This window comes from Haliotis rubra, unplaced genomic scaffold (assembly GCF_003918875.1).
Source record: "Haliotis rubra isolate DU_JTF1 unplaced genomic scaffold, ASM391887v1 Scf1737, whole genome shotgun sequence".
Taxonomy (NCBI): Eukaryota; Metazoa; Mollusca; class Gastropoda; order Lepetellida; family Haliotidae; genus Haliotis; species Haliotis rubra.
The window spans coordinates 106,234-118,504 of record NW_025765711.1 but is presented as its reverse complement, the minus strand read 5'-3'; the positions used below and the strand labels follow the sequence as shown (position 1 = coordinate 118,504).

General features: G+C 36.9%; 1 protein-coding gene across 5 annotated transcripts; it reads left to right on the top strand.

Moving 5' to 3' along the window:
• The first annotated feature begins 246 nt into the window (after positions 1-246).
• Positions 247-11,927, top strand: LOC124272853 (adhesive plaque matrix protein 2-like). Of its 5 annotated transcripts, none has more exons than XM_046708075.1 (18): positions 247-383; positions 942-1,060; positions 1,547-1,666; positions 2,232-2,350; positions 2,838-2,957; positions 3,542-3,660; positions 4,151-4,270; positions 4,837-4,954; positions 5,444-5,563; positions 6,125-6,247; positions 6,733-6,852; positions 7,417-7,539; positions 8,025-8,144; positions 8,713-8,835; positions 9,318-9,437; positions 9,998-10,120; positions 10,500-10,628; positions 11,261-11,927. In XM_046708075.1, the coding sequence occupies exons 8-18, from the start codon at positions 4,942-4,944 to the stop codon at positions 11,848-11,850; spliced, it is 1,704 nt and encodes a 567-aa protein (XP_046564031.1). In that variant the 5' UTR covers positions 247-383; positions 942-1,060; positions 1,547-1,666; positions 2,232-2,350; positions 2,838-2,957; positions 3,542-3,660; positions 4,151-4,270; positions 4,837-4,941; the 3' UTR covers positions 11,851-11,927. The 5 variants fall into 5 exon arrangements, with proteins under 5 accessions (XP_046564031.1, XP_046564032.1, XP_046564033.1 ...); XM_046708076.1 differs by having other exon boundaries at positions 3,542-3,664; XM_046708077.1 differs by having other exon boundaries at positions 2,232-2,354.
• The last annotated feature ends 344 nt before the right edge of the window (positions 11,928-12,271 follow it).

The following is a 12,271-nucleotide window of genomic DNA, read 5'->3' as shown; positions in this document are numbered from 1 at the left end:
ATGAATCTTGTCATGCAAAAGGGTTTTTAAAAGTCGAAAAAGGAAATGCAGGAAATTATATTTGGTGTTCTTAAACAGCTGGCCACTATTGTACTCGTGTCTGTGTTGACACTAATATGCTACCAAAATGATTCAGTTTTTAAATCAGAAAATATCCAGATCTGTATTCATGCCTTGGCCATAAGTGCGGTATTGTCTGCGTATACGTTAAGTGGTTAGAAATCGCGCAATATAACCCTTTCTTTCTCTATGTTGCACAACAGGTGGAAATGCATGTAGAAAGATACGTTGTCTGAACGGAGGTGTTTGCCGATCTAGAGGTTCAAAGGGGAGATGTTACTGCAAAGCTCAGTTCCGAGGCAAGAGGTGTCAAAAGAGAGGAGGTAAGTGCCAGTGTCATTTTCTACATACCAACTTTGAATAGGTAATCAATCGCACACTGCCTTATGCTCTGGTAACATTTTTTAGGCTTTGTCGTCTACGTAAAAACTCCAATTCAAGTAATGAAAGTTTCTCAACATTTTAGTAACTTGGTTAGTTTTCCTTTTTCAAATTTGAATGCCCAGCTTTGGTCTTACATAATCATTATAGATACAAAAATGTGCATGACCATAAGTATTGGTAGATTTCCTTCATGAAACAAAATGCACACCTAATCGCCATGGACATCAATATTGGTTTGAATATAAGTACTGATAAGTAGCAAGAGGAAATCAGACTTATTGCATTTAGGTGCTCCTTAATGGCTACACAAAGACAAACAAACACACACACACACATACACACAGAGATAGGTATTCACAGCAAAATACTTTCCAGCAGAGGAACTGCTATAAAATGAACATGACTGGGACTGTATATATGCATATGATATACAATTGTATATTAGTTGAACAGACGACAATTGCAATTTGCACATCGTTTCTTCTCTTTGACTGAAGGAGGCAGGAATCCATGTAGGAGAGTACGTTGTCGCAATGGAGGTACATGCAGATACAGCGGTAAAAGATGGAAATGTTTCTGTAAACGTGGATTCAGAGGCAGCAAATGTCGAAAACCAGTAGGTAAGTACAGATGCCATTATTCTGGATGTACATTTATAACGTGCGGTAAATCCAAATAAAGCTATTATTATGATTGATGGAAATGCTAAAATTGTACCTTACTTTGTGTCAACTATTTAAGATACCTATTACACGTATTGAACGATTCCTTGCAGTTTTAGTAATGTAAGTTTCTTTTACTTTCTTAAAGGATGAGCACTTTTTCTTTTTGTAACTGAAATGAATCTTGTCATGCAAAAGGGTTTTTAAAAAGTCGAAAAAGGAAATGCAGGAAATTATATTTGGTGTTCTTAAACAGCTGGCCACTATTGTACTCGTGTCTGTGTTGACACTAAAATGCTACCAAAATGATTCAGTTTTAAATCAGAAAATATCCAGATCTGTATTCATGCCTTGGCCATAAGTGCGGTATTGTCTGCGTATACGTTAAGTGGTTAGAAATCGCGCAATATAACCCTTTCTTTCTCTATGTTGCACAACAGGTGGAAATGCATGTAGAAAGATACGTTGTCTGAACGGAGGTGTTTGCCGATCTAGAGGTTCAAAGGGGAGATGTTACTGCAAAGCTCAGTTCCGAGGCAAGAGGTGTCAAAAGAGAGGAGGTAAGTGCCAGTGTCATTTTCTACATACCAACTTTGAATAGGTAATCAATCGCACACTGCCTTATGCTCTGGTAACATTTTTTAGGCTTTGTCGTCTACGTAAAAACTCCAATTCAAGTAATGAAAGTTTCTCAACATTTTAGTAACTTGGTTAGTTTTCCTTTTTCAAATTTGAATGGCCAGCTTTGGTCTTACATAATCATTATAGATACAAAAATGTGCATGACCATAAGTATTGGTAGATTTCCTTCATGAAACAAAATGCACACCTAATCGCCATGGACATCAATATTGGTTTGAATATAAGTACTGATAAGTAGCAAGAGGAAATCAGACTTATTGCATTTAGGTGCTCCTTAATGGCTACAAACACAAACAAAACACACACACACACACACACACACACACACAGAGATAGGTATTCACAGCAAAATACTTTCCAGCAGAGGAACTGCTATAAAATGAACATGACTGGGACTGTATATATGCATATGATATACAATTGTATATTAGTTGAACAGACGACAATTGCAATTTGCACATCGTTTCTTCTCTTTGACTGAAGGAGGCAGGAATCCATGTAGGAGAGTACGTTGTCGCAATGGAGGTACATGCAGATACAGCGGTAAAAGATGGAAATGTTTCTGTAAACGTGGATTCAGAGGCAGCAAATGTCGAAAACCAGTAGGTAAGTACAGATGCCATTATTCTGATGTACATTTATAACGTGCGGTAAATCCAAATAAAGCTATTATTATGATTGATGGAAATGCTAAAATTGTACCTTACTTTGTGTCAACTATTTAAGATACCTATTACACGTATTGAACGATTCCTTGCAGTTTTAGTAATGTAAGTTTCTTTTACTTTCTTAAAGGATGAGCACTTTTTCTTTTTTGTAACTGAAATGAATCTTGTCATGCAAAAGGGTTTTTAAAAAGTCGAAAAAGGAAATGCAGGAAATTATATTTGGTGTTCTTAAACAGCTGGCCACTATTGTACTCGTGTCTGTGTTGACACTAAAATGCTACCAAAATGATTCAGTTTTTAAATCAGAAAATATCCAGATCTGTATTCATGCCTTGGCCATAAGTGCGGTATTGTCTGCGTATACGTTAAGTGGTTAGAAATCGCGCAATATAACCCTTTCTTTCTCTATGTTGCACAACAGGTGGAAATGCATGTAGAAAGATACGTTGTCTGAACGGAGGTGTTTGCCGATCTAGAGGTTCAAAGGGGAGATGTTACTGCAAAGCTCAGTTCCGAGGCAAGAGGTGTCAAAAGAGAGGAGGTAAGTGCCAGTGTCATTTTCTACATACCAACTTTGAATAGGTAATCAATCGCACACTGCCTTATGCTCTGGTAACATTTTTTAGGCTTTGTCGTCTACGTAAAAACTCCAATTCAAGTAATGAAAGTTTCTCAACATTTTAGTAACTTGGTTAGTTTTCCTTTTTCAAATTTGAATGGCCAGCTTTGGTCTTACATAATCATTATAGATACAAAAATGTGCATGACCATAAGTATTGGTAGATTTCCTTCATGAAACAAAATGCACACCTAATCGCCATGGACATCAATATTGGTTTGAATATAAGTACTGATAAGTAGCAAGAGGAAATCAGACTTATTGCATTTAGGTGCTCCTTAATGGCTACACAAAGACAAAAAAAAACAAAAACACACACACACACACACACACACACACACACACACACACAGAGATAGGTATTCACAGCAAAATACTTTCCAGCAGAGGAACTGCTATAAAATGAACATGACTGGGACTGTATATATGCATATGATATACAATTGTATATTAGTTGAACAGACGACAATTGCAATTTGCACATCGTTTCTTCTCTTTGACTGAAGGAGGCAGGAATCCATGTAGGAGAGTACGTTGTCGCAATGGAGGTACATGCAGATACAGCGGTAAAAGATGGAAATGTTTCTGTAAACGTGGATTCAGAGGCAGCAAATGTCGAAAACCAGTAGGTAAGTACAGATGCCATTATTCTGGATGTACATTTATAACGTGCGGTAAATCCAAATAAAGCTATTATTATGATTGATGGAAATGCTAAAATTGTACCTTACTTTGTGTCAACTATTTAAGATACCTATTACACGTATTGAACGATTCCTTGCAGTTTTAGTAATGTAAGTTTGTTTTACTTTCTTAAAGGATGAGCACTTTTTTCTTTTTTTGTAACTGAAATGAATCTTGTCATGCAAAAGGGTTTTTAAAAAGTCGAAAAAGGAAATGCAGGAAATTATATTTGGTGTTCTTAAACAGCTGGCCACTATTGTACTCGTGTCTGTGTTGACACTAATATGCTACCAAAATGATTCAGTTTTTAAATCAGAAAATATCCAGATCTGTATTCATGCCTTGGCCATAAGTGCGGTATTGTCTGCGTATACGTTAAGTGGTTAGAAATCGCGCAATATAACCCTTTCTTTCTCTATGTTGCACAACAGGTGGAAATGCATGTAGAAAGATACGTTGTCTGAACGGAGGTGTTTGCCGATCTAGAGGTTCAAAGGGGAGATGTTACTGCAAAGCTCAGTTCCGAGGCAAGAGGTGTCAAAAGAGAGGAGGTAAGTGCCAGTGTCATTTTCTACATACCAACTTTGAATAGGTAATCAATCGCACACTGCCTTATGCTCTGGTAACATTTTTAGGCTTTGTCGTCTACGTAAAACTCCAATTCAAGTAATGAAAGTTTCTCAACATTTTAGTAACTTGGTTAGTTTTCCTTTTCAAATTTGAATGCCCAGCTTTGGTCTTACATAATCATTATAGATACAAAATGTGCATGACCATAAGTATTGGTAGATTTCCTTCATGAAACAAAATGCACACCTAATCGCCATGGACATCAATATTGGTTTGAATATAAGTACTGATAAGTAGCAAGAGGAAATCAGACTTATTGCATTTAGGTGCTCCTTAATGGCTACACAAAGACAAACAAACACACACAAACACACACATACACACATACACACAGAGATAGGTATTCACAGCAAAATACTTTCCAGCAGAGGAACTGCTATAAAATGAACATGACTGGGACTGTATATATGCATATGATATACAATTGTATATTAGTTGAACAGACGACAATTGCAATTTGCACATCGTTTCTTCTCTTTGACTGAAGGAGGCAGGAATCCATGTAGGAGAGTACGTTGTCGCAATGGAGGTACATGCAGATACAGCGGTAAAGATGGAAATGTTTCTGTAAACGTGGATTCAGAGGCAGCAAATGTCGAAAACCAGTAGGTAAGTACAGATGCCATTATTCTGGATGTACATTTATAACGTGCGGTAAATCCAAATAAAGCTATTATTATGATTGATGGAAATGCTAAAATTGTACCTTACTTTGTGTCAACTATTTAAGATACCTATTACACGTATTGAACGATTCCTTGCAGTTTTAGTAATGTAAGTTTGTTTTACTTTCTTAAAGGATGAGCACTGTTTTCCTTTTTGTAACTGAAATGAATCTTGTCATGCAAAAGGGTTTTTAAAAAGTCGAAAAAGGAAATGCAGGAAATTATATTTGGTGTTCTTAAACAGCTGGCCACTATTGTACTCGTGTCTGTGTTGACACTAATATGCTACCAAAATGATTCAGTTTTTAAATCAGAAAATATCCAGATCTGTATTCATGCCTTGGCCATAAGTGCGGTATTGTCTGCGTATACGTTAAGTGGTTAGAAATCGCGCAATATAACCCTTTCTTTCTCTATGTTGCACAACAGGTGGAAATGCATGTAGAAAGATACGTTGTCTGAACGGAGGTGTTTGCCGATCTAGAGGTTCAAAGGGGAGATGTTACTGCAAAGCTCAGTTCCGAGGCAAGAGGTGTCAAAAGAGAGGAGGTAAGTGCCAGTGTCATTTTCTACATACCAACTTTGAATAGGTAATCAATCGCACACTGCCTTATGCTCTGGTAACATTTTTTAGGCTTTGTCGTCTACGTAAAAACTCCAATTCAAGTAATGAAAGTTTCTCAACATTTTAGTAACTTGGTTAGTTTTCCTTTTCAAATTTGAATGCCCAGCTTTGGTCTTACATAATCATTATAGATACAAAAATGTGCATGACCATAAGTATTGGTAGATTTCCTTCATGAAACAAAATGCACACCTAATCGCCATGGACATCAATATTGGTTTGAATATAAGTACTGATAAGTAGCAAGAGGAAATCAGACTTATTGCATTTAGGTGCTCCTTAATGGCTACACAAAGACAAACAAACACACACACACACACACACACACACAGAGATAGGTATTCACAGCAAAATACTTTCCAGCAGAGGAACTGCTATAAAATGAACATGACTGGGACTGTATATATGCATATGATATACAATTGTATATTAGTTGAACAGACGACAATTGCAATTTGCACATCGTTTCTTCTCTTTGACTGAAGGAGGCAGGAATCCATGTAGGAGAGTACGTTGTCGCAATGGAGGTACATGCAGATACAGCGGTAAAAGATGGAAATGTTTCTGTAAACGTGGATTCAGAGGCAGCAAATGTCGAAAACCAGTAGGTAAGTACAGATGCCATTATTCTGGATGTACATTTATAACGTGCGGTAAATCCAAATAAAGCTATTATTATGATTGATGGAAATGCTAAAATTGTACCTTACTTTGTGTCAACTATTTAAGATACCTATTACACGTATTGAACGATTCCTTGCAGTTTTAGTAATGTAAGTTTGTTTTACTTTCTTAAAGGATGAGCACTGTTTTCCTTTTTGTAACTGAAATGAATCTTGTCATGCAAAAGGGTTTTTAAAAAGTCGAAAAAGGAAATGCAGGAAATTATATTTGGTGTTCTTAAACAGCTGGCCACTATTGTACTCGTGTCTGTGTTGACACTAATATGCTACCAAAACGATTCAGCTTTTAAATCAGAAAATATCCAGATCTGTATTCATGCCTTGGCCATAAGTGCGGTATTGTCTGCGTATACGTTAAGTGGTTAGAAATCGCGCAATATAACCCTTTCTTTCTCTATGTTGCACAACAGGTGGAAATGCATGTAGAAAGATACGTTGTCTGAACGGAGGTGTTTGCCGATCTAGAGGTTCAAAGGGGAGATGTTACTGCAAAGCTCAGTTCCGAGGCAAGAGGTGTCAAAAGAGAGGAGGTAAGTGCCAGTGTCATTTTCTACATACCAACTTTGAATAGGTAATCAATCGCACACTGCCTTATGCTCTGGTAACATTTTTTAGGCTTTGTCGTCTACGTAAAACTCCAATTCAAGTAATGAAAGTTTCTCAACATTTTAGTAACTTGGTTAGTTTTCCTTTTCAAATTTGAATGCCCAGCTTTGGTCTTACATAATCATTATAGATACAAAATGTGCATGACCATAAGTATTGGTAGATTTCCTTCATGAAACAAAATGCACACCTAATCGCCATGGACATCAATATTGGTTTGAATATAAGTACTGATAAGTAGCAAGAGGAAATCAGACTTATTGCATTTAGGTGCTCCTTAATGGCTACACAAAACAAAAACAAACAAACACACACACACATACACACACAGAGATAGGTAGGTATTCACAGCAAAATACTTTCCAGCAGAGGAACTGCTATAAAATGAACATGACTGGGACTGTATATATGCATATGATATACAATTGTATATTAGTTGAACAGACGACAATTGCAATTTGCACATCGTTTCTTCTCTTTGACTGAAGGAGGCAGGAATCCATGTAGGAGAGTACGTTGTCGCAATGGAGGTACATGCAGATACAGCGGTAAAAGATGGAAATGTTTCTGTAAACGTGGATTCAGAGGCAGCAAATGTCGAAAACCAGTAGGTAAGTACAGATGCCATTATTCTGGATGTACATTTATAACGTGCGGTAAATCCAAATAAAGCTATTATTATGATTGATGGAAATGCTAAAATTGTACCTTACTTTGTGTCAACTATTTAAGATACCTATTACACGTATTGAACGATTCCTTGCAGTTTTAGTAATGTAAGTTTCTTTTACTTTCTTAAAGGATGAGCACTTTTTTCTTTTTTGTAACTGAAATGAATCTTGTCATGCAAAAGGGTTTTTAAAAAGTCGAAAAAGGAAATGCAGGAAATTATATTTGGTGTTCTTAAACAGCTGGCCACTATTGTACTCGTGTCTGTGTTGACACTAATATGCTACCAAAATGATTCAGTTTTTAAATCAGAAAATATCCAGATCTGTATTCATGCCTTGGCCATAAGTGCGGTATTGTCTGCGTATACGTTAAGTGGTTAGAAATCGCGCAATATAACCCTTTCTTTCTCTATGTTGCACAACAGGTGGAAATGCATGTAGAAAGATACGTTGTCTGAACGGAGGTGTTTGCCGATCTAGAGGTTCAAAGGGGAGATGTTACTGCAAAGCTCAGTTCCGAGGCAAGAGGTGTCAAAAGAGAGGAGGTAAGTGCCAGTGTCATTTTCTACATACCAACTTTGAATAGGTAATCAATCGCACACTGCCTTATGCTCTGGTAACATTTTTTAGGCTTTGTCGTCTACGTAAAAACTCCAATTCAAGTAATGAAAGTTTCTCAACATTTTAGTAACTTGGTTAGTTTTCCTTTTTCAAATTTGAATGGCCAGCTTTGGTCTTACATAATCATTATAGATACAAAAATGTGCATGACCATAAGTATTGGTAGATTTCCTTCATGAAACAAAATGCACACCTAATCGCCATGGACATCAATATTGGTTTGAATATAAGTACTGATAAGTAGCAAGAGGAAATCAGACTTATTGCATTTAGGTGCTCCTTAATGGCTACACAAAGACAAACAAACACACACACACACACACACACACACACACAGAGAGATAGGTATTCACAGCAAAATACTTTCCAGCAGAGGAACTGCTATAAAATGAACATGACTGGGACTGTATATATGCATATGATATACAATTGTATATTAGTTGAACAGACGACAATTGCAATTTGCACATCGTTTCTTCTCTTTGACTGAAGGAGGCAGGAATCCATGTAGGAGAGTACGTTGTCGCAATGGAGGTACATGCAGATACAGCGGTAAAAGATGGAAATGTTTCTGTAAACGTGGATTCAGAGGCAGCAAATGTCGAAAACCAGTAGGTAAGTACAGATGCCATTATTCTGGATGTACATTTATAACGTGCGGTAAATCCAAATAAAGCTATTATTATGATTGATGGAAATGCTAAAATTGTACCTTACTTTGTGTCAACTATTTAAGATACCTATTACACGTATTGAACGATTCCTTGCAGTTTTAGTAATGTAAGTTTGTTTTACTTTCTTAAAGGATGAGCACTTTTTCTTTTTGTAACTGAAATGAATCTTGTCATGCAAAAGGGTTTTAAAAAGTCGAAAAAGGAAATGCAGGAAATTATATTTGGTGTTCTTAAACAGCTGGCCACTATTGTACTCGTGTCTGTGTTGACACTAATATGCTACCAAAATGATTCAGTTTTTAAATCAGAAAATATCCAGATCTGTATTCATGCCTTGGCCATAAGTGCGGTATTGTCTGCGTATACGTTAAGTGGTTAGAAATCGCGCAATATAACCCTTTCTTTCTCTATGTTGCACAACAGGTGGAAATGCATGTAGAAAGATACGTTGTCTGAACGGAGGTGTTTGCCGATCTAGAGGTTCAAAGGGGAGATGTTACTGCAAAGCTCAGTTCCGAGGCAAGAGGTGTCAAAAGAGAGGAGGTAAGTGCCAGTGTCATTTTCTACATACCAACTTTGAATAGGTAATCAATCGCACACTGCCTTATGCTCTGGTAACATTTTTAGGCTTTGTCGTCTACGTAAAACTCCAATTCAAGTAATGAAAGTTTCTCAACATTTTAGTAACTTGGTTAGTTTTCCTTTTTCAAATTTGAATGGCCAGCTTTGGTCTTACATAATCATTATAGATACAAAAATGTGCATGACCATAAGTATTGGTAGATTTCCTTCATGAAACAAAATGCACACCTAATCGCCATGGACATCAATATTGGTTTGAATATAAGTACTGATAAGTAGCAAGAGGAAATCAGACTTATTGCATTTAGGTGCTCCTTAATGGCTACACAAAGACAAACAAACACACACACACACACACACACACACAGAGATAGGTATTCACAGCAAAATACTTTCCAGCAGAGGAACTGCTATAAAATGAACATGACTGGGACTGTATATATGCATATGATATACAATTGTATATTAGTTGAACAGACGACAATTGCAATTTGCACATCGTTTCTTCTCTTTGACTGAAGGAGGCAGGAATCCATGTAGGAGAGTACGTTGTCGCAATGGAGGTACATGCAGATACAGCGGTAAAAGATGGAAATGTTTCTGTAAACGTGGATTCAGAGGCAGCAAATGTCGAAAACCAGTAGGTAAGTACAGATGCCATTATTCTGGATGTACATTTATAACGTGCGGTAAATCCAAATAAAGCTATTATTATGATTGATGGAAATGCTAAAATTGTACCTTACTTTGTGTCAACTATTTAAGATACCTATTACACGTATTGAACGATTCCTTGCAGTTTTAGTAATGTAAGTTTCTTTTACTTTCTTAAAGGATGAGCACTTTTTCTTTTTGTAACTGAAATGAATCTTGTCATGCAAAAGGGTTTTAAAAGTCGAAAAAAATGGAAATGCAGGAAATTATATTCAATCATAGATCAGTTGACTCGGAGGCAGTATATTTTCAATGAAGGAGGATAAATCCACAACGCATGTATATTTGATCTTCCTTTTTTTGTCCAAGGTGGCTTTGGTCTGTGCAATAGACGATTGTGCCGCAATGGTGGTACATGCAAGCAGATTGGTAAAAGCTTAAGATGGGTATGTCTATGTCGACGTGGATTCAGTGGCATGAGATGTGAAAGGAGAGTTGGTGAGTGTCCTTCTCTATATTGTGTGGAGTAGGTGATACTTGCAGTATAATTTTCATTTAGAATTAATTCAAAGTTCGATTGTGTTAGTTAAGCTCTTTCTTTGAATAATATGTACTGTACATCTGGAAAGTGACAAATTAAATACAGATAGTTCCAGTAGTGATGAAGAAACTAGTTTTCAAATGACATGTGCATTAGGAGATTATATCATACCGCATACAGTGTTTTATTTGTATTTTTATGACCTCTAGTCAATCATTAGAGCAGACAAGATGTCGCTGAATATACCATCTATGAATATCTATTTAAGAGAACTAAGAATCATTTACTCTCCTTCATTTTAAATATAGTGGAATAAGTTTCCGTTCAGGACCAGATGAAATCGAAAGTCTTCCAACAAAGTCTATCACCTAATAATGTGTGTATATATGTTGTGGGTACTTTGTTTTCTTGTGAGCGATTTACACATATGAAAAATATGAATTTGAAAGCCCAATCATCACTTTCATTTTATCTCTGGTTTTGCCAGTGTTCTAAGAATCAATTTCTTATGATCATCATGCTAATACGATGTGAAACTATTGAAATGCAGCTCAATCGCACACAAAAATATATTCGCTTGATCTTCCAGGGTGCCGCCAAAGGAAACTGGATATCCTGATTGTTGAAGATGTTTCTAACTCTATCGGGACATTTCAGTACAGCAGTGTAAAACGATTCGAGCAGCAAATGCTCAAAACATTTGACATAAGCTCTCAAACCATTAATGTTGCTTTCTTGGTATTTTCCGTAAATGCAAGAGTGGTATTCCCACTAAATGCCTACTCTAATAACAAAAGAGGTGTTCTTGCAGCCGTGGATTCGCAACGTAATGAAGGTGGTGCAAGTACACATATTGGCGAAGCCGTCAAATTGGCTAACACCGACGTGTTTACAAGAAGAAATGGTGACCGTCCTGACGCTGACAATATGATCATTTTCTTTACCGACGCCGAAGGTACATGCGATGACAAATTAGTTGTGGCTGCCAATATCGGTTACCTTCAGGCAAAATCTGAAATCTTCGTCGTCTTTACGAAGGAACACATCGAGAGCCCTGGCAGAAATATCACTATCAGTGCACTTGCCTCTGATCCCGATAATAAACATGCATTCCACGTGGATCATCCTGATTCTGTCGATGCAATCACGAAAAGCGTCATTGCTTGTAAGGCACCTTGAGCGCCATAGTTGTGTGAGACGTTGATGGCTGTAATCAGATAATGTCAGTGACATGAAAATAAATATTCCGCATCTTACGATGACTTAATATTGTTTATTTCTCACCAGTTATAATGGACCCGTTATACAATCAGTTGAGTAGCTATAATTTTGAAAGTGAAACTGAATTTGTAGCTATTTAATAACACTTCCTTAAGCGACATTTAGAAGCTGGTATGATGAAGTGGAACACTTTTGATGGATAGACAACTTCTTTGTTGCAGTAGTAGTTGCGACGTTTCGGTGTAGATCCTAACACCGTTATCAAGCAAATTATGATACTGTGGCGACTCAAATATAGGGGCACGTGCCGCCCCCTAAACCTACGAATCAAGGAACATCAGACATCTGTAAAGAAAAAAGACTCCAAATCAGCCATTTC